The sequence below is a fragment of the Anguilla anguilla genome, chromosome 10 (assembly GCF_013347855.1).
Source record: "Anguilla anguilla isolate fAngAng1 chromosome 10, fAngAng1.pri, whole genome shotgun sequence".
Classification (NCBI taxonomy): domain Eukaryota; kingdom Metazoa; phylum Chordata; class Actinopteri; order Anguilliformes; family Anguillidae; genus Anguilla; species Anguilla anguilla.
Genome location: NC_049210.1, coordinates 21,169,393 through 21,188,913, shown reverse-complemented (window position 1 = coordinate 21,188,913; position 19,521 = coordinate 21,169,393). Strand labels below are relative to the sequence as shown.

The window sequence follows — 19,521 nt, the reverse complement described above, 5'->3', positions numbered from 1 at the left end:
TCATATTTCCAAACCTACCAAATACTGCACCAATGACCACAAAAATGCTCAGCTAGATGTAACGAATTGTAACGAAGACATTCACCTGACAAAAGCGCTTTTAGTCGCATATTTAACGTTGCCTATCGGTTTTGTGAATCAACTGTTATAACCTGTTAGTCAAAGCCGTATGCCAGTGATCTCACGTCAGCAGTCAACCAATCATCTTCTTTACGGCGTATGCGGGCACTGGTTACTAACTACGCACTTTTTATTTCTTGAGAAGGTCTGCGTGCGTCTTCAACGTGGCCGTGGTCTGCACCCGTCGCACATGCCGCACATTGCGCACAACCCCTACACAGACCCATTTTTACGTGTACTATGCAGTAAGTATAAAACAGCCTTTAGTGTTACGACATAGTAAAGCCCTTTACGCCTAGCGGCTAGGAGACATCCATGGCAATGTTGGGTGAAGTTATATGATCATGAAGACAAAACCATTTAACCCTCCTCTTATGTTTGGGGTCAATTTGACCCCATTCAATGTTTACTGTCTCTAAAAATATGGTTACCATACTTTTTTCAGCTAGATATTTCATGACTTTTCCTAACTTTATGGGGAAAACATGGCAAACATGAAATTAACTGAAAAAAATATTTTCAATGTCCTGTACACATGTTGTATGCATCGGTGTTGTTGGGGTCATTTTGACCCCAAGCTCTATTGTTATATAAAACCATTATTTTGATCTTGTTTTTTGTTGTTGGCTGAGGGCACTTTCACATTAATTTGTGTGTGTGTGTGTGTGTGTGTGTGTGTGTGAGAGAGAGAGAGAAAGAGAGCATGCGTGTGTGTGAAGAGAAAACATAGTTCCCACGAGATCTCTGATCATACCAAATTCTGCCCCTCCTTTTGTTTCTCAACCACCACTAAACCGTCCTGTCATGTCTCAACCACCAAAAGACCCTCCTGTCATCTCTCAACCACCAATAAATCCTCCTGTCATCTCTCAACTCCCAAGAAACCCCCCTGTCATCTCTCAACCACCAAGAAACCTTCCTGTCGCCTCTCAACCACCAACAAACCCTCCTGTCATCTCTCAACCACCAAGAAACCCTCCTGTCATCTCTCAACCCCCAACAAACCTTCCTGTCATCTCTCAACCACCAAGAACTGACATGTTTACTTCCAAAAATTGAGAACTATCATGGTCTTTATCCCCAGTTGAAAGACAGGGTAGACTGCTAATGTCATCAAAATGGTTCCAGGCCCCACCAGATATGCTAGCAGTCATGTACAAGACATAAAGTCTGCATTTGAACTCTTCATAACACCATCAATGCAAAAGGATATTCTTGAGATGACAAACTTAGAGGAGAGGCGTGTGTATGGTGACAATTGGAAAGAGCTGGATGTGACCCACTAGCAATGCTATATTGGGTTGCTTATTTTGGCAGGAGTGTAAAAGTCAAAAGGTGAAGCAACAGCAAGCCTCTGGAATGCTGACACTGGTAGGGCAATTTTTCCAGCTACAATGGCTCTGGAGACATTTCATGTTTTCTCCCACATTATACGCTTTGACGACAGGGAAAAGGCAGGGTCAACAGGACCATGACAAACTTGCACCTATCTCGTTTGAATGAAGAATTGATACCCACGGGTACCTAGTTGAGCTGTTATGTTCATTTTTTATCAAAACTCAATTCTGGTGACTAATTTACTTTTTATTTACTTCATTATTGAATAACTGTTATATGTTACTTATTGATGTTCTGAAGTGTTTTCTGAACCTAAACATTTGAAATGTTTGACATTTTTAATATTTTTTCCTGGGCTCAAATTGACCCCGAACATAAAATGTTACTATGCTTGATAATAAAAGGTGTGTTTCTTTCCAAATGTTATTTTTCTTTTTTTAACGAGCACTTAATACCAACATAAAGCCCTGCAAACACCAAAACATACTTTGTTTTCAATTTTAGGTCAATGAATGAGATTGTACAGTCATATGCATATTTCGCAATAGTCATATAAAATCAATACTTGATGTATAAGGGGAGGATGGGGGGAGTCATGTTTTATTTACTGGGCTATTAAGATGGTCAGTAGAAAGGCCTAAAGTAGCTGAGAGAGAAACTTGGGTAACACTTTCAGTTACAATTATTTTCTGCAGATTTCTATTGCTGGGGTCAAATTGACCCCAAACATAAAAGTTGTTAGTTAATTTGAACATAATAGGAGGATTAAAAATCACTCCAATGGGGGGCGCAATTGTGCCAATTTGTAGTAGATATGTTGGGTGAAGGTATATGATCATGAGGACAAAACCATTAAAAAATCGCTCCATAGGGGGCGCAATTGTGCCAATGCTTGGACCCCTCCCAATGCCGCTTGGGGCTTTAATTATTATTCTTATTTTTCTCCGCTAAAAGTGTCTGAGGCTCAGCAACCATAAGTTGTAGACCAGCCAAATTTGGTAGGTGGGTTCCTATGGCCCCCCACTACTCAGGCACTACAAATCACCTATGTTGGCCAGATGGTGGTGCTATAACAAAGGGTCATGTTTAAAAGGTCATAACTCCCACACCGTAAGTCAGATCAACACAGAACTTCATTGACCGATGCATCTGAATGTGTTCTACAACTTTGCTATCCATGGCGCAAGTAATCCGACACCGTAGGGTCTAGTTTTTATCAGTGAGGGGAGGGTCTGAACATCGGGGAAGCAATGGAAGACAGTGCCAGCCAGAGTGCATGCTAGACTACTAAAAATTTGTTAGTAAAAGCTTTTTGAGAGGATGAATAATTACTTTTCTTTGGCATGGATCCATTTGAAGACAGTATCGGGTGAGTTTGTTTAGCCTTTGAATCTGTCATTATGCTGACAAATAGCTAAACCATTTTATTGATAGGTTTTGAGTTTCTGTGCAAACGCGCAAAAACACGCTGGTATAATAAAACAATGACGGTAATACATACATAGTCCGCTTCATTCCGTTACTACCATAACAACAAACTATCTTGTGTCTACAGCTGCAGTTTCTCGCTGCAATTACTAATATTGAATATAAACAAAAGACGCAATTTATGCTGTAGTCTGCCAATGTCTGAATAAATAATACAGTACTCCATATTTATTTCTTCTTGCTATGCAAATATTGACAGTCCATACTGGGAGCACTTGTATTAAGGGTATATCCATTAAAGGTAATTATTTTATATCAGTCAACTTGCAGATGATACAACACTCTTTTTGAAAGACACACTTCAAATTAAAAAAGCTATAGGAGTGATTAATATTTTTTTCTAGATCTTCTGGTATATTCCTAAATATTTACAAATGTGAGTTACTCCCTATCAACAAATATACAGAAAACAATATATGCAATATGCCAGTTAAAAATAAAGTAAAATACCTTGGTATAATTGTTTCTAAAGATCAGAATGAAAGGGCAAAAGAGAATGTCATGCCATTAATTAGATGTGTTGAACAAAGAATCAGTCTCTGGCTCCAAAGATACTTATCAGGTCAATCACTAATAACAAAAACAGTATATTTGATGTAATTCCCAATGGGGCAATAAGCCTTCTCTTATCCGCTCCCAAAGGTAAAGAATGTATTATACCTTAACTGGACCCTAAAAATGTCTATATTGATGCCGACTGTTCTACAGTATGTAACAAAGCAACTAACAAATGTGTTAGAAGCATAATCCTAAGAAATATAACTACTGTCGCACCAGCTTTGCATATGAGAATATAAACTGGAAATGGACTTGAATCTTAGCGAAAGAATATTTGTTAACTAACAAAATAAAAGAAATATATAAAATTATATATATATGTTATCCAGTAAAAACATATTATACCAAATGCAACTCTACATTGAATACCAGTTGTTGTTTTTGTAATAGTCAAGAAGAAACCTTGTCACATTGGTTTTGGGACTGCAATTATAGCAGAAAGTTTTGGGCTGATATAATGTGCTATGTGTACAATAATTGTATACCGTTTAATTTAACTTTTGAACATGTAGTGTTTGGGGTAAAGAAAGACGACCTTTCTAATAATGAAATACTCTATTTCATCAATTTACTTTTATATCTTGGTAAATATCACATTCACAAATTTATGGACCAGAAACCAGGCATTCAAAGCCACATTTAAATTATATTTGGATACCCTGAAAAAAGCCAAAACAACAAACCTATCAAAACAAAAAACATCCGTGCAAAATTTTGCCAAAATTTTTACTTTCTCCCCTGAGCATCCAATTTTAATGTGTATGAGAAATGTATGGAATTTGAGACAAAGTATGTCTTTCCTATTTTTTAAATTATTTTTTTTATTTTTATTTTTTACTGTTGATGATGTTTACCTTCTTTACTTGAAGATTCTATTCAATACTGTCTTGAAATATATGCTGATATATGCTGTTCTTTTTGAAAATGTAATTTGTTAAGACTCAATAAAGTCGCGGGAGAAAAAAAGTTAGCATACGGTTTAGAAGGTAGCAGAATTCTAGCACCAGCTGTACCAACTGCTTGGAGGAAAAAACAAAAAGGAGGCAAAATAAAGATTGGACAGACTGTTCAGAAATCCAGGTTCAGAAAGCAGTAGCACTCCCCTGAGTTCATGGGTGGAAGAATCACACAGCAGGACTTTTACTTTCTGGCCTCCAGACTTTCCACCTCTGCTGCTCACACACTAGATTGGTTTTTGTATTCAACAAGAGTTACTTTGGACCACAGTTGCCCTTTGTTGATGTCTTTCCCTCAGACTTCCATACTAACATCATGTTAGCTGCTGTTTTTCATAAAACATCCGCAAGTTGAGCAGTCTTAGACACTGAAGCTCCTGACAAATGTGCACCAACAACCAGCCCTCATTCAAAGCCGCTGAGGTTTCTTTTTCTCATGCGGTCGCCAAAATGGGCAACTGTGCCTGCCCATCACTAGGACTGATTTTCTCCAAAAAATGTTGCCATTTTAAAATATTGTGAGAGATGTTCACATCCCTCCATGAGCTATGTAGATGGAGCAGTTCATGGACACTGATGTCTTCTGAATGTCATTAGCCTGCTTACGCAAATATGGATGTGTTCATGAATGTCTGGGAGTTTGCACAGTTGTACAATAGTGTAAATATGTTCTAAAAGAAGCATCACCATATTAATTTAGCTATATGCTAGTAAAGATAGCCTGTAGCTAAAAGTTGCAAAGTGAAAATTGTAAAAAGGCATGTTATTTATACCCCCTTTGCTGTCAAAGCAACGTGACATAACATGAAAGGCATGACGTGAATGCAGTCCGAAATTGTTGATGACATTGAAAATGAATAAACAGATTTCTGTAATTAAACAGAGCCATGTGTTGTTTGTGTGCACACAGCAGGGGACAGCAGCCAGAATTCACACCTAGGGCCTAATTTGTTAACTGGATTAGTGTCAAATCGATATCTGGGTCTGACATGCTGTCCAACGTGAGATCATCATCAGTCATCTCATCTCCCGCATACTTTCACCCCTCCATCCCTCCATCCCTCCCTCAAGTCTCCAACATCTGTGTGAACTGAAGTAAAGTACTCTATGTCAGGCACGATAAGCAGAGGGTTCTTAGTTACAGCACAACTCCTTTATTAAGAGGTAAGGGGGAAAAAAGTGCTGCAAATAAGAGGCTACTCTGCCTTTCCTTCTGGAGGTTTCCATGATACAGTAGCTGTATCACTGAGCAAGGCACACCTGAGGTGTCGCAGTTTGATAATCTGTGGAAAAGGTTGGCATAGCGATCGCAGGATTGAGATGCGCAGGGTCCAGGGGCCCTGCAAAAAATGTGGTCGTATGACCAACCTGTACACATTATGTAACGTTCACTTCATGTCTAACATTGTTAGTCCCTATGTATATCGTTAGTCCCTACTTACGACCCAGCTTACTTTTTGCGTAAGCCCAACTTCAACCAGCTAGATGTTGTCAAGTGCTAATTACGTCAGATGTTCACATGCAAAATTGGTTGAAAAAAAGTGTTTATGCCCAATTTGTATACTGTAGAACTAGCAGCGTTTCTTATAAGATGGCTGAGGCAAAACCAAGACAAAAACCATGTTTTTCAGATGGAGTATTTTGTTCTCTAAATTGATTTGTTTGCTCAAAACAAACATACATCGTTGATCAAATGTAATAATTCAAACACAAATATAAAGAAGAAGAAAGCTTGGATTGTAATTATTTCAGCATTCTCAGTGTTAAACCCAGCTTATGCCTACCCCTTATTAGGTGTATGTTTTAGTCCTGAGCAACATCAGATGTTTCTTAATGGCTAACTTCTGCAACTAACATAAAATTTACACAAGGTTACATAAAGTTTTTATGTAACTGGCCTGACTTGTTGACATTGACCTGTTGGTGATGTGGTGACATCACTGCACTGCAGAGTGCACTGCTGGAGACTGCTGCCCACTTTAAAAACCTTTAAAAACCTTTCAGACCTTTCAGCTGTTTAACGAAAAATGGCTTCTGCCAGGCTAACACGTAATACTGGATCATTCAGATAGTGGGGAAAAAACAGGGCTGTGATTAATGCTGTCACAGAGATCTTTACCCTGTGCTGCAAGCCCTTGGGTAACCTGAGAACAGACGAAGCCATCCTCCCGAGCTCTGCTTTCACTTCTCCCTATCCCAAAGCAGCGGAGGAGCCCGATATCCCAGGGAGCAACAGGTGTTCCACAGCGTGAGTCTGAGAGAAAGAGAAAGTGTGGGCATACTTGCAGTGTGTGTGCAAAAGCATGAGAGCGCATGTGTGAGCGTGCACGAGTGTTTGCATTTGTGTGCGCATGTGTGGTATACGTGCAAATGCGTTTGTCAGTGTTATGCGCGTGTGCATATTTGAGCATTCGAGTGTGTATGTCTGTGAGTGCAGGCACGTTTGTGTGTGTGTGTGCGTGTGTCGCATTGGTGTGGTGTGTATGTACCACCACATCCCCTGCTGGAAGACTCGCATTTGGAGGGCAGACTTGAGTACCTCTGTCAAACAATTACTGCACCCCACTTGGAGGTCACCATGGCGACGGTTCCAGTGCCTCATCTCCCTAGCATTTGTGAGAAAGGGGCTACCCACCAATTGCTGCTTTAATATTGCACAACAAGCACCACTGCATTAGTCATACCTCCTCCAAACACATTTCCCAGGCTCACTGCATCCCTCTCTGAAGACCATGCCCGCTGCAGGTAAACACAGCTGAACACAATCATAAGCCACAGCCGCACGCTAACATCGCAAGCCTTGCAATGAAATCCCATATATTCAACAAACTGCATTGCTGTACATCTCATATCTGTGGTCGTCTGTATGTATAATTTGATTCTGCACATTTTGACTGAGATAGCATATCTCCTTTTTCAGTGCACATTATCGCATGCGTAATCTAACATTCCATCCCCCCTGGCGACATGTTCAAGAATGTTTTTTTTTTTTGTGTGATTCCTGCTCACTTATTATGGGATGCTATTTTCCAGAAGAAGATGCATGTCGTTACATTAAAATGACATCTAGCTCTGCCAGAATCCAACAGGAGTCCACTTCCTGTGGTTCAGATCATTTTCAGACAAATTCGTTCCGCACACTATTTCTATTGAGACAATGATTTGATTGCAACACGTATTTATCAGGAATCTGAATTCTGAAGCATAAAAAAACAAACTCTTCCAGAGCATGTGTGTGTGACTGAGTGTAAGTGCTCTTTTCTGTAAATGAGTGGAAATAATGCCCAGAGGCTGCCGCTGGTTTGTCCTTAAACTGTCAACAGACTTGTAGCTGCATTCTTTGTGCTACTAGGAAAGCCCTGCAGAGACTTGTTTATGAGGTAAACGGGGCCAAGAACCTGCAATCTCTCTATCTGCACCACTTAGTGACTCTCACTTTATCTCCCTCCCTCACTGACTCTTTCATTCTTCTCTTTCTCTCTCTCTCTGGAACACACATTCTCTCATTCCTTCTTTGTCTCTCTGCCTGGCTCTCTTTCTCCCTGGCTGCTGCTCTGTCTCCTCACTCCTTCTTACTCCCTCTAGTATTTCAGATTTCAGCAAATATTACTGAGAGAGAAACATATCCAATTCCCTTCTCTCCAAAGCCCCGTAAACAAAGGTATCTTCCCTCAGACATGGACGCCAACAATAAATGTTTTATTGAGAGAGAGATAAAGCAAGAGAGAAAGAGAGCCAAACAATAAATAAACATATAAATTAAAATCTCTGCCCTTCTGCCTCAGGGGTTTAATTTATTTTAGAAAAGCCTAAAATAAAGTAAAAACAAAATGAAAATGGTCTTTAAAAATAGGCTCTTCAGCTGACCAGCTCCCCAGCATTTCAGCCACAGTACTCTTCGTCATGATTAAGGTTTCTGACAATAAACAGGTTTCTGACAATAAACAGGTTTCTGTGGTCTGTTTCATACTGCGAGAGCTAAGTTGTTGGGCAGTTTTTCGCCGGGGGTTACCAGCCTGTTTCTTTGTGGAGTGCATTACCCATGCTCTGACTTCAGCTAGGAGCTGAAATCTTCCATTGCTTTCATTTCTGGCCTGAGGCAATCAAGGGCCCAAATGGTAAAGCAATATAGCCACAAGACTTTCCCTAATCCTCACAGTGAATTACCGCCTGTACACACTATTCACTTAAATTCACAAAGCAGCTAAATGCTTCTGTTTACTAGCTCTCAAAATCGTCTGTGATACAGGAAAGGAGTAGCAACCGAAACAAGCTGTGAATATGTACTGTGAGAGAAATTTGGGAAGTACTGTTGTACAGTCATATCCAGATTCCTCCATGATGAAATGATCTCTATAAATGGTCTAATAATGGAGCAATTATACGTGTTCACCCGTGGTGATGACAGGTGGCAAGCGCTGTCGCAGCATTCACTTCGGGAATGCTGTCAAAAAGCCACATCTGTAAAAACTCAGACTGGTTCCTTCTTTTCTTAATGTTACAGGCAGTGTGAGAACACTAGAACAATAGGCCTCGTTCACAAAACATATGATTATATACGATGGTAAAACTGTGCTTAAGAACATTTTCACGAATATTTTGGCATTCGTCTTTTTTTCTAATCTGAATTTGTTCTTTGGTACCAAGGTCGGTTCTAGGCATAGGCGACAAAGGCAGTCGCCAAGGGTTCAATTCACATTTGTGGGGGGGGGGTGAGGACGTCAAAACAAAGAGGGAAAAAGAAAATAAAAATCCAGGTATCGCGCCCATGACAGTCAGTGGAATGACCGTCATCGGTCCACCACACCCAGCAGAAAGGCTACAGCTATGCGGGTTTGGTATGATCAAAATACGTGTTTGCAAACATACGTAAAGGCTTATACACAGATGTTTCTGTTTAGAATGCTTTATTATTATTTATTGAGTCTTTTTTTTCAAAGTCAAATTTTTCACTGGTTTTAGTTTTTATTTTGATTTCATTTCAGTCTAGTTTCAGTTAGTTTTAATTGCGGGGGCCTGTATTACAAAGCAGGGTCCTGTTTCACAAAGCAGGACTACAGAATTCGCTCAATAACAGTAAAACTCGGAACTGTTCTTTTTACTTCAGTCCATGTTCCAGATTTGGGAGAGTTCTGGGTTTTACTCAGTGCAGTTATCCACCTAACTCAGTAATCGTGCTTCAAGAAACAAAGCCCTGCTTCATGAAATACCCCCTCAGGGCCCTGTCTCACATATGTGGCTAACTCAGTCAAGTCTCAAGTCTGTTGACATTTTGGGGAAAACTCAGGATTTTCAATTTCACAAAGCAAGTGATCTACAACATTGGTTACATTCGTGAAATGGAGTAAATCCAAATATAATTAATGAGATAATTTGATAAGATATGCATCAAATAATCCTGGATTGTTTAAGGCTACATTTACACTGCCTGGTAAAAGTGACCCAATTCCGATTTTTTGTTCAGAAGTGGCACAGATCGGATATGTACCCTACTATAAACATGCAAACAGGAAAAAGCACATGGAATCTGATATTTTCATATCTGTTTCAGACCAAAAAAAATCTGATAGGAATCGGATATCTTCCAATGACACTCCTCTAAACACAAAGATCGGAGTTTACCAGTCATTCCAATTTGCACGTCATTCAAAACGCAATATTCTTGTACTTTTTTCGCATTTGAATGACATGTAACGCATATCACATGCACAACCACTCTTTACCATTTGGTAATGGTAAATGTTAAAATAAGTTGAATGGAGGATGGTGGCGAAAACCAAGGTTACGTTCTTTTAAGTTTGAGGGGCGAAGAGTCAGTAGGCCAAAATCCAGGGGATGTTCGTTGCGGACCTAAGACACTACGGAAAGCAACAGCTTGAATTATTATTGCTCTCTCGTTTTGCGTCCATTGTAGAAGGCAATATGGTTGTGGTGGCGTGGTTGTTTACTTTTGTAACAGTAATCTAACCCTTATGTGCGCATGCAGGTTGTTTCTAGTGTAAACCATGTGAGCATAAGTATCGGATATGGGTCACTTTAAAAAGTAGACATAAACAGGCGGTCAAAAAAATCGGATATTGGCAAAAAATCAGAACTGGGCATCAAGACCTCCAGTGTAAACATAGCCTAAGTGACGTACGTGAAACAGGGCCCAAGATTACTGAGTTAGCTGGATACCCGCCCTGAGTAAAACTCGAAACAGCTTATTTTACTTTAGGCCATGTTCGAGATTCAGGAGGGTTCTGGGTTTTACTCAGCGCAATTATCCAGTTAAGTAAGTAATTCTGCTTCGTTTCACAGGCCCCAGATTTGCTCATTTATTTTCCTTTGATTCCTTATGATGAAGCTATATAAATACCCACCACACTCAAACCCAACACTCAGCAATGGCATACTTGCTAGGGGAGAGAGCATGTTTTTAGGGACAGTGCAGATACGTTTGTGGAGAGCGATGAATAGCTGATGTTTGCACACGACCCTGTATTGCGCATGCCTTGAGTTTGCTAAGGTAGAAACAGGTTGATTATGCTAAGCAACAGGAATAGGCACGCAGATCCAGTTTATGAACAATTAGCGTACATCATCTGATACACCTGGGATACACACAAAAAAATCAAAGGGCTGCATATGATGCATGATCCCCATGTTAGTTTTTTGTAGAAATAAAAGAAGACTTTCAGAAGAATTTTCTTAATTAAGCCCAATGACTCATTTAAATAGAGCAGCATCCTGTTTTTAAAATATGAAAGAGGGTCAAGTTCATGTTTCACACACCTTAGATGTTACATTTTCAGAAAATTCTGAATAGAAAAGTGACTAACCATTTTACTTATGTAATTGTATGACCAGTTAAAAGTTGTCTGCTGTTCTATTTAAATGGGAACAAGGTCAGAGCTCCTTTGATGCAATTAGTAGTGGGAACAAATAGATGGAATCTTTGGACCAATTTCACTGTCATTATTAAGAGAATGAAAGACTCCTCATATCCAAATGTGCGATCAAAGCTAATCTCCTGAGTCTATTGCAGGAAATCTAAAACTATATATTAGTCTCTACATTGTCAAATCCTCCCTGGGATAAGCTCCAGCACCCCACGCGACCCTGCCCAGGATAAGCGTATATAGATAATGGATGGATGGATGGATGGATGGATGGATTGTCAAATCCTTGAGTTCTGTTTTATTCTCTTCATATATTGAATGTCGTTGCCCAAAATAAAATAATAAGAATTCATTAAAAAAACATCCCATTTCCATCTCTCTTTCATGTGTCTCTCTAACATGCTTAGGCCCACATTCAGTCTAAATGAAGTGCCGTTTTTGCCCGCGAGTGGAGCTTTGAATTTACAATACAACATATTCAATTAATATGAGAACTAAGGAGGCAGTGCTACCAATGTGGTATTGCCTAAATATACAATTTCAAAGTAAGGCCAAGAGGCACAGCTGGCAGGTTGAACTCACCCTGCCTGAACCAGGGCCAAATAATAGCCCGTTCCCGCTCCTGACTCAAAGATGAACAGTCTGAGGAGACACAAACATTGCGGTTGTGAACGTAAAAATAAAAATTAAAAAAAATGAATCTGGTCTGCCCAGATCTCTTTTTGGCTACTTTCGGGACAGATGGAGAAGGGACCCTACCCCCTAATGGTCTGTTCTGACCTCTCTAAAGCATGACAGGATTTGGGTAGCTGGCAATGAGCAAATCTCCCACCGGTGGCATCGGAATTTGCTTACTTCTTTATCACAGAGCAATAAAGCAAACTAGATTCTCTGCCATGATGCTATTTGTGGGAAATGTCATTAAACCTCTGTCTCTCTAACTATGCTTGTTTCTCGTGTTAATGATTATTTTTTTCATTTCAGTTTCAGGGATATCAGATTTTTTGTTAACCTCAAGTGACAAAAGAGCCCCGTCTGTCTTTTATGTCAGTGCAAAGTGAGAAACCAGGACGTTAGCAGCCTCGCTTGCTGGACCAATGTGACTTCTTCCAAAAACGGAAAACAGGGTTTAAAAGTGTAACTACCCCTGAGCAGCCAATATTATGCTGAGGTCAATGTGCCAGCTGCCTCCTCCTACATCAGATTTAATAAATGTCTAAAGGATATTAATATTAGCATCCAATTAATTAAAAGAGGTTTTGTCCAGCACCTGTGTCCACAACCCTGAGGCCAGGCCAGGTCACAAGTGGTTAGTTGATGGAAGGGGCTGTATTTTTTATATCTATTGTGTTGCACAACCCCTGCTATGATTTCTCAGCTTGGGAGCTTGAGCTTACTTTATATACGCAATCAGAACAAAAGGAGACAAAAATGTGTGTTTCTTTTTCCCGTAGTTAACACAAGTGCTTTCCTCCTATCACCTTTTCCTGTTGCCAGGATGCTGCCGCTTGTGTAGCATCCTACACAAGTTGTTACATGGTAATCCGTGGAGGAACATGAGTGGTTGTTATCACGTTTTTTTTTTTTTTGTTTTTTTTTTTGTGGCTGACTGATTTCATTTTTAAAAATTTGTTTGCACTTTCTATTGAAAGTTTAAGTTAACTTTAAGTTTTGTCATTTTAAAACTGAAAAATACATGTGAGGTGCTGGTGTAGGGTTAGGCTATTCCACGAGCTCTGCCCTGCTGAGACGTCTCAAATGACATTGTCACCTTTCTGACCATGGGACAGGAGTCTTTTTCAAGAAGAAGCTCAAGAATTGACACTGACGCTGAACGTTTTCCGATTTTTGGCCACTGCATAGTTAGGCTACCTTACCGCCATCAGAGCGCACTACCCTCTCTGATGTTCCTCGCTTGTCAAAAAACACACGCAAAAAAAAACATCACCAAATGTTTGTTCAAAAAAATATATATATGATCAACTAAATAAGTAGCCTACGTGAACGGTGTTTAACTCTTGAGTGTACTGTAGGATTCGGAAGATGGTTTGATATAGTGAGTGAAACTATTACAATCAAATAAGGTTATCTGATTATGGCCGCACACATGAAATAAAAGTGATGCTCCAAAACAGTAATATGAGGCGTAAGACTCGCCGTGTAAATTTCTAATTACAGTATATGGAGGAAACATACCTGTCACTGGTCAATGCTAATCGGTATTGGTGATCAAGAGCCAGGAGTAGTTTACAGTGCTCCGCGGTAGCGCGCTCCAACTGGGTCACTAACGATTGGTACTGTGCAACAATGATAAGCATTACAAATAACGTCGATTGGGCTACGTTTTCGTGGTCTATCCTATTATCTTCGAATTACTCAATAAGCAAACGAAGCGACAGCGATATTGACGAGGTGATGTGTGCACATAGCCTATACATTTAATGTTCTTGCACAATTTATTATTTGACAGGTACCTTACAATTGTCCGTCAGTTTGATAATGGAAACCATTTTAACCATCCTATTATTCATTACTAAACTTTCCATCTTCGAGACCTATTCATTTTTTAAAAATGTAAAATGTTGAAAAACAACGAAATTTTAGAGATATAATTAATTCCTACCTCAAAGAGCTGCGGGATCTCTCGTTTGGACAGGTATTCTTTGGCGTCACTGGTGTTCATCGTGCTTGTGCTATGCTCAGTTCTTCGCGCAAATTGTTTAATGCTGTCAATTAAAAAAAAAAAAAAAACTTGAGGGAATCACAGTGGCCGCATGAGGTGTCCTGACTTCTCAAAAGCACGGTCTCCTGTCCATCTGAGCTCAGTGTCTGTTACGCATGCCGTTGTTCTTACGGCTGTCACTCACCCCACGCTCGCGCTCTTTTCGTCGAAGCTTCTTTTGTATTATTATTGTAACCCTTTGTATCTCTTTAATTGCTAAACGTGTCAGTCATTCGCCGCACATGAAGCAAAAGGTAAATAAAACACGCAACATCAGTTTTTCTACACAGTTTAGTCCAAAGAAAAGCCAGACTTTTAAAACAGACCGGTTGTCAGGCAACGCCTCTTGTACTCCCCTATCTGGTTCGTCTCTCCCTTCTCTGGTACCTCGGAGGGAGTAGATGTCAGGAAATTGGGGGTTAAATTCTTCAAATAAATACTCTATGTATTTTCGTTTCCTTTTAATTGGTCGCAGCATGTTTTGTTTTCCCAGTCACAGGGTCAAAGGAAGAACGTAATGGTGAATGGAAAATAAGAGAAGACGCCAGCTGCTAATAATTTTAAATGTTTGGATTTACTGTACTGGTATGTCATGCTTGTAAAATGGAGCACTATCCAAAAGAAACAGCTGCTATAGTAGTTTGAAAGTTAGCTATGTGCAACTTTCATAATAGTTTTCTACTAACCAAAAAACTTGACCATGTTTTTTCCTGGAATAGTCTGTTACCTTGAATCTCTCAGAGAACTATTCAAATATATTTAAGTTCTACATGTCCGTAAGTATAATTGTCCACATTGTGGTGCAGCTGACAATGAAGTTAGTCAAATTCAGATTGCAAATCAGATTGAAAACATTCACAAACATTTAGAGAAATACATTATGTGTCATTAACCAAGAAAAAATATTGATTATATTTTCCCTTGAAATTCAAATTGACCCCTGAAGAAAGTACTCCCTGATTGCAGTGATGGGCTGGCCATTGGATTGGGCATCCCAATTTGATTAGAGATTTTTAAAATGCATCACAGACAAAGAAAAAAATCTATCTCAGCTGAGAGCACTTTAATAAAGTGGTAAAGGATACCGATCTTGTCTGGGTGCTCAGCTGATTTGTGCAATACTGACTATTACATATTGCAAATTATATATCAGTGGCCACTTTATTATGTGTACCTGCTTGTTAATGCAAATAGGCTGGCCTACTCCTCCAAACAGGGAATCATTTGGCTGCAATTCACTATATAAAGCATACAGGCATGGTGAAGAGGTTTAATTGTTGTACGACCAACAATTAGAATAGGCACAATGCATGATCTGAGTGACTGACTGTGCTATGATTGTTGGTGCCAGACATGGTGTTTCCAGCATCACAAAAACAGCTGTCCTATTGGGATGTGAAGGCACTGCTCTCTAGAGATTACAGAGAATGGTGCAATGAACAAGAAACATCTAACGAGAAGCAGTTCTGTGGTCAAAACACCTTGTTAATGAGAGAGGTCTGAGGAGAATGGGCACACTCATTCAAGCTAACAGAAAGCCTACAAAATGCTCAAAAAACAGATGTTTGCATTTCTGAACACACAGGTGTCATGGAAGTGGATGGGCTACAGCAGCAGGGGACCATGCACTCCTGTCAGCTAAGAAGTCAACAGGAAGATGACACTGAAGAATCTTACAAATGTCCATTTTTGCTGTGAGGTGCAGATGATAGGATCAGAATTTAACGTAGACAGCATGAATCCATGGATCCATTCTGGCTTGTGTCAATGGTGCAGGCTGCTGCTGGTGGTGTAATGGTGTGGGGAATGTGGGATGAAAAATCTGGAGCTATGTGATGTTGTCAAATCAGAATGAACGGAAATCCCTTAGGAACGATTCCAGTGCCTTGTTGAATCCGTGCTGTGAAGAAGTTAAGTTGTTCTGATGACAAAAGGGGGTCCTAACTGGTATTAACTAGGTGTACATAATAATGTGATCTTGGGTGTGCATATATACAGTCTATATAGTCTACACACACACACACACACACACATATATATACACATATATACTGTATATGTAGTATTACACTTTCTGAAAATACTAGAAAAATAGTAGTTTTAATTTATCGTTCTTAGAATGAGCGAGTGCATGTAGGAGAGTTTTACTCAATGCAAATGACTAGCAAATGCCTTAAAACACAAAACAAGTCAGTGAAATCTGTCTCCTTTCTAAACAGCGGCAACATACTCAAAATAACAATCCTGATCCTAAGGTTGGAACATGTACATACATGTTTCAGTTGTGTTGTGTAGAGCCTTTTTTTAGATCAGATGTGCATCCTGTCCATATTCTGGGCTGAGCAGTGTGTCAGGTTCTGGGTTAAGCAAGAACAATAGTTCCAGCAGGCATAATAGGAAGTGAAGAAAATCTTTGTAAAATCCTTTTTTGATTAAACAAAATGACAGAAGATATAAAATATATCCATAAGAAACATGTATCTCTCAGTTATGCTGGCGTCCAAGACTAGGAATGCACCAGATGAGCCAGTCTGTTTTTTGGATCTCCCTGTACTTTCTGTAATACTTTATTTATTACCAGAGGTGGGTAGTAACGCGTTATATTTACTCCGTTACATTTACTTAAGTAACTTTTTGAATAAATTGTACTTGTAAGAGTAGTTTTAATGCAACATACTTTTCACTTTTACTCAAGTATATTTGCGAAGAAAAAATGTTATTTTTACTCCGTTATATTCGGCTACATTCCGGTCGTTACTTTTATTTTTTACTCATTTTTTATTCAATGCACGTTCTGTTTGTTTCATTCTCTCAGAGAGACTTCAGCCGAACAGGCTGACTGGTCTTTGCTTTGGCTCTGTCACAGCCCCAAATGACTCAGTTTCACCAATCAAACGTAGCCAGTCACAGCACACAGAAGGATGAGTGGGCGACAACAATGGCTGAAACAACGGCGGGTGATTCGTAGGAGGCAGAACACCCCTGGCCTCACGTTCAAACTATGTTTTACTTACAGACTACCAAAAACAGTAGTTACATTATGCGCTGCCTTCTTTGTCTGCCTAGAAATGTGGACATTTCAGCCTACAAGAACTCAACTTCGAACTTGAGAACATATGTGGCGGTAAGTTGTAGGTTAGTTTTGGCTGTGCATAGCTAACTATTTGACTGAGTGGTCATTTATTGTCTTGGACAATCCGTTTGTGAAATATACGCGCATTTGTGTACCTTCCAAAATAGCTGTGCCTAATACCACACGCCTTGTTTATGGCGTTGTCGCCCTTTTTAGTACAGTCTGGCTTGATTGACAATTCATTTATTCAGTAGGTGAGAGTATAAGCTTTCTAACGATGTATAACATGTCTAATTTTGCTTTTGGAATAGCAGCATAACCGAAAATTCACTTATGCATTCACTCACGAAAGATGGTCAACTATTATTCGTAATTTCTTGGGAAATACTATTATTATTGAGGACTTCTGGGCATAGCTAAGCCGCATGTTTGCTGATAGACCTAGCTGACATCGTTTTCTGGAGCAAAACAGAAGCGGATTGAACTGTATTGTTGATTTATTGTCTCTGTCTCCATCTACTGAACACAGATAAGATTTCATCATTGCTATGTAAGTAGGCTATTATTGTTCAAAATACTTCGGTTATATACGTTATTTTTGAAATTGAGTGTGTTTAAATAGGTTACTGGTATTAATGTGGATATTTCACACTGTAATGTAAGCATTAGTAGTGTAATAGTTTTTGTGAAGCATGCAACGTGAGCGCTGGAACATTGCATAGCATACATAAAGTTTGTTTACGCTAAACCGGAAGTTCTGCACATATTCCGCGCAAGGCATCATGGGACTTTGGGATATTGTGGATAAGTGCACCATAAGGTACAATAATGGTGCGACAAAGCATTATGTTTTCCACATATAAAGTTTCTGTTTGAATTTGAGCAGGCTCCTCTTTGTTGTGATGATGAGTCTATTTTAATGGATAAATCCCCTGTAGCCTCATTGATATTTTTTCTGTCAACGGAGGGTTCACAGACTTAATAGAGTACAACAGAAAGAGAAAATCCTCCTCTTCTGACGAACCTCCTGTGTATTGTTTTATTTAAAGGGATATGATTTAGGCCATATTTGAATTTGCACATGGCTATTTTATATTTTCTTTACTTCTATTGGACAAGCATTTACAAGATACTTTCTTACTCTTACTCAAGTAATTATTTGGATGACTACTTTTACTTCTACTTGAGTCATTATTATTTTAAAGTAACAATAATTTTACTTGAGTACAGTTTTTGGCTACTCTACCCACCTCTGTTTATTACATTTGTTCTGAAGTTTAGTGAAAGGCTGATGTTTTTATATTTGCAAACTACAGCTGACAACTGTGACAACTTCCATCTTTATTAGAATTCTGTCACTGTGTGATTTATGAGAGAACCAATGTTTGGTGTTTAGGGCTACCTAGCTTATTTGGTGTGAGCAATTATTTGAAATGATAATAATAATTTAAAAAAATAATAATAATAAAAACCATACACACTGGCACCTCCAAGAATCAACCTGAGTGACCACTGATTTTGCTGCAAAACCCTTCACATGCTGACCTTGAGTGAAGAGTTGGAAAAGCAGGAGGCCAGCCTGCGACATGTGTAGCACAGCTCCTTCATGCAATGAACTGCGTGTGGTGAGGAACAGCCGTGAAGTACAGCACCACCTGCAGGCTGTATTCGGTACATTTTTCATTGTGTGGTATTCCAAACAAACGAGCCTTTAGGGACATCATTTACTGTTTCGTGAATCCTTTCGCTCCTTGTAGCCAATGAGAATGTCCATGACTGCGTGCTACTTCTTGTAACTTTTAAGGAAATACGACTTATGGTAACTTTTGAAGAAGTAGGTTCCCCAAAACGGACAACTGAATCAAACACACCAAGCGTATGGTGTGTGCCCTCGCCAATACAACGAGCCAAATCACAGAGGCTGTGATTAGCATATCAGTAATAAAATTATTTTGCATTTGCATCATTGATTATACAACACATTTAACAGTTTGCTATTTTGTTTATGTGTTGAGGATAATTATCAACAATTGTCAACAATAAAAACTTTTTTTTTAAATGATAAAACAGGTAATAGACGTACTACACATTTGTAGTCAAGGTTAATTTCCAGTTTCCGGGTAAGGTTTAAGGGGCTAACCTTCCAGCCTCCAATTGTAAAAAGTTAAAAATTCCATTATTATTATTATGAAGAAGAAGAAGAAGAAGAAGAATGTTTATACTTACTGTTGTTGTTATAGTTATTATTAATAACTATAATAATATTATTATTTGTAGTAGTAGTAGCAGTAGTAGTAGCATGCACTGAAGAAGTTAAATCTCACCTCGATCACACAAACACCATCAATGTTTAGCACCCACCACACAACAAGGAAAGACACAAAA

General features: G+C 39.2%; 1 protein-coding gene across 1 annotated transcript in view; it reads right to left on the bottom strand.

Moving 5' to 3' along the window:
* ak5l (adenylate kinase 5, like) overlaps nt 1–14,440 on the bottom strand; it is a 69,034-nt gene extending 54,594 nt beyond the window's left edge. The window contains exon 1 of the mRNA XM_035379317.1: nt 13,965–14,440. Within this exon, the coding sequence (XP_035235208.1) occupies nt 13,965–14,024 (60 nt within the window). The 5' untranslated portion in view covers nt 14,025–14,440. The remainder of the gene's footprint in view (nt 1–13,964) is intronic.
* Nucleotides 14,441–19,521: the final 5,081 nt, after the last annotated feature.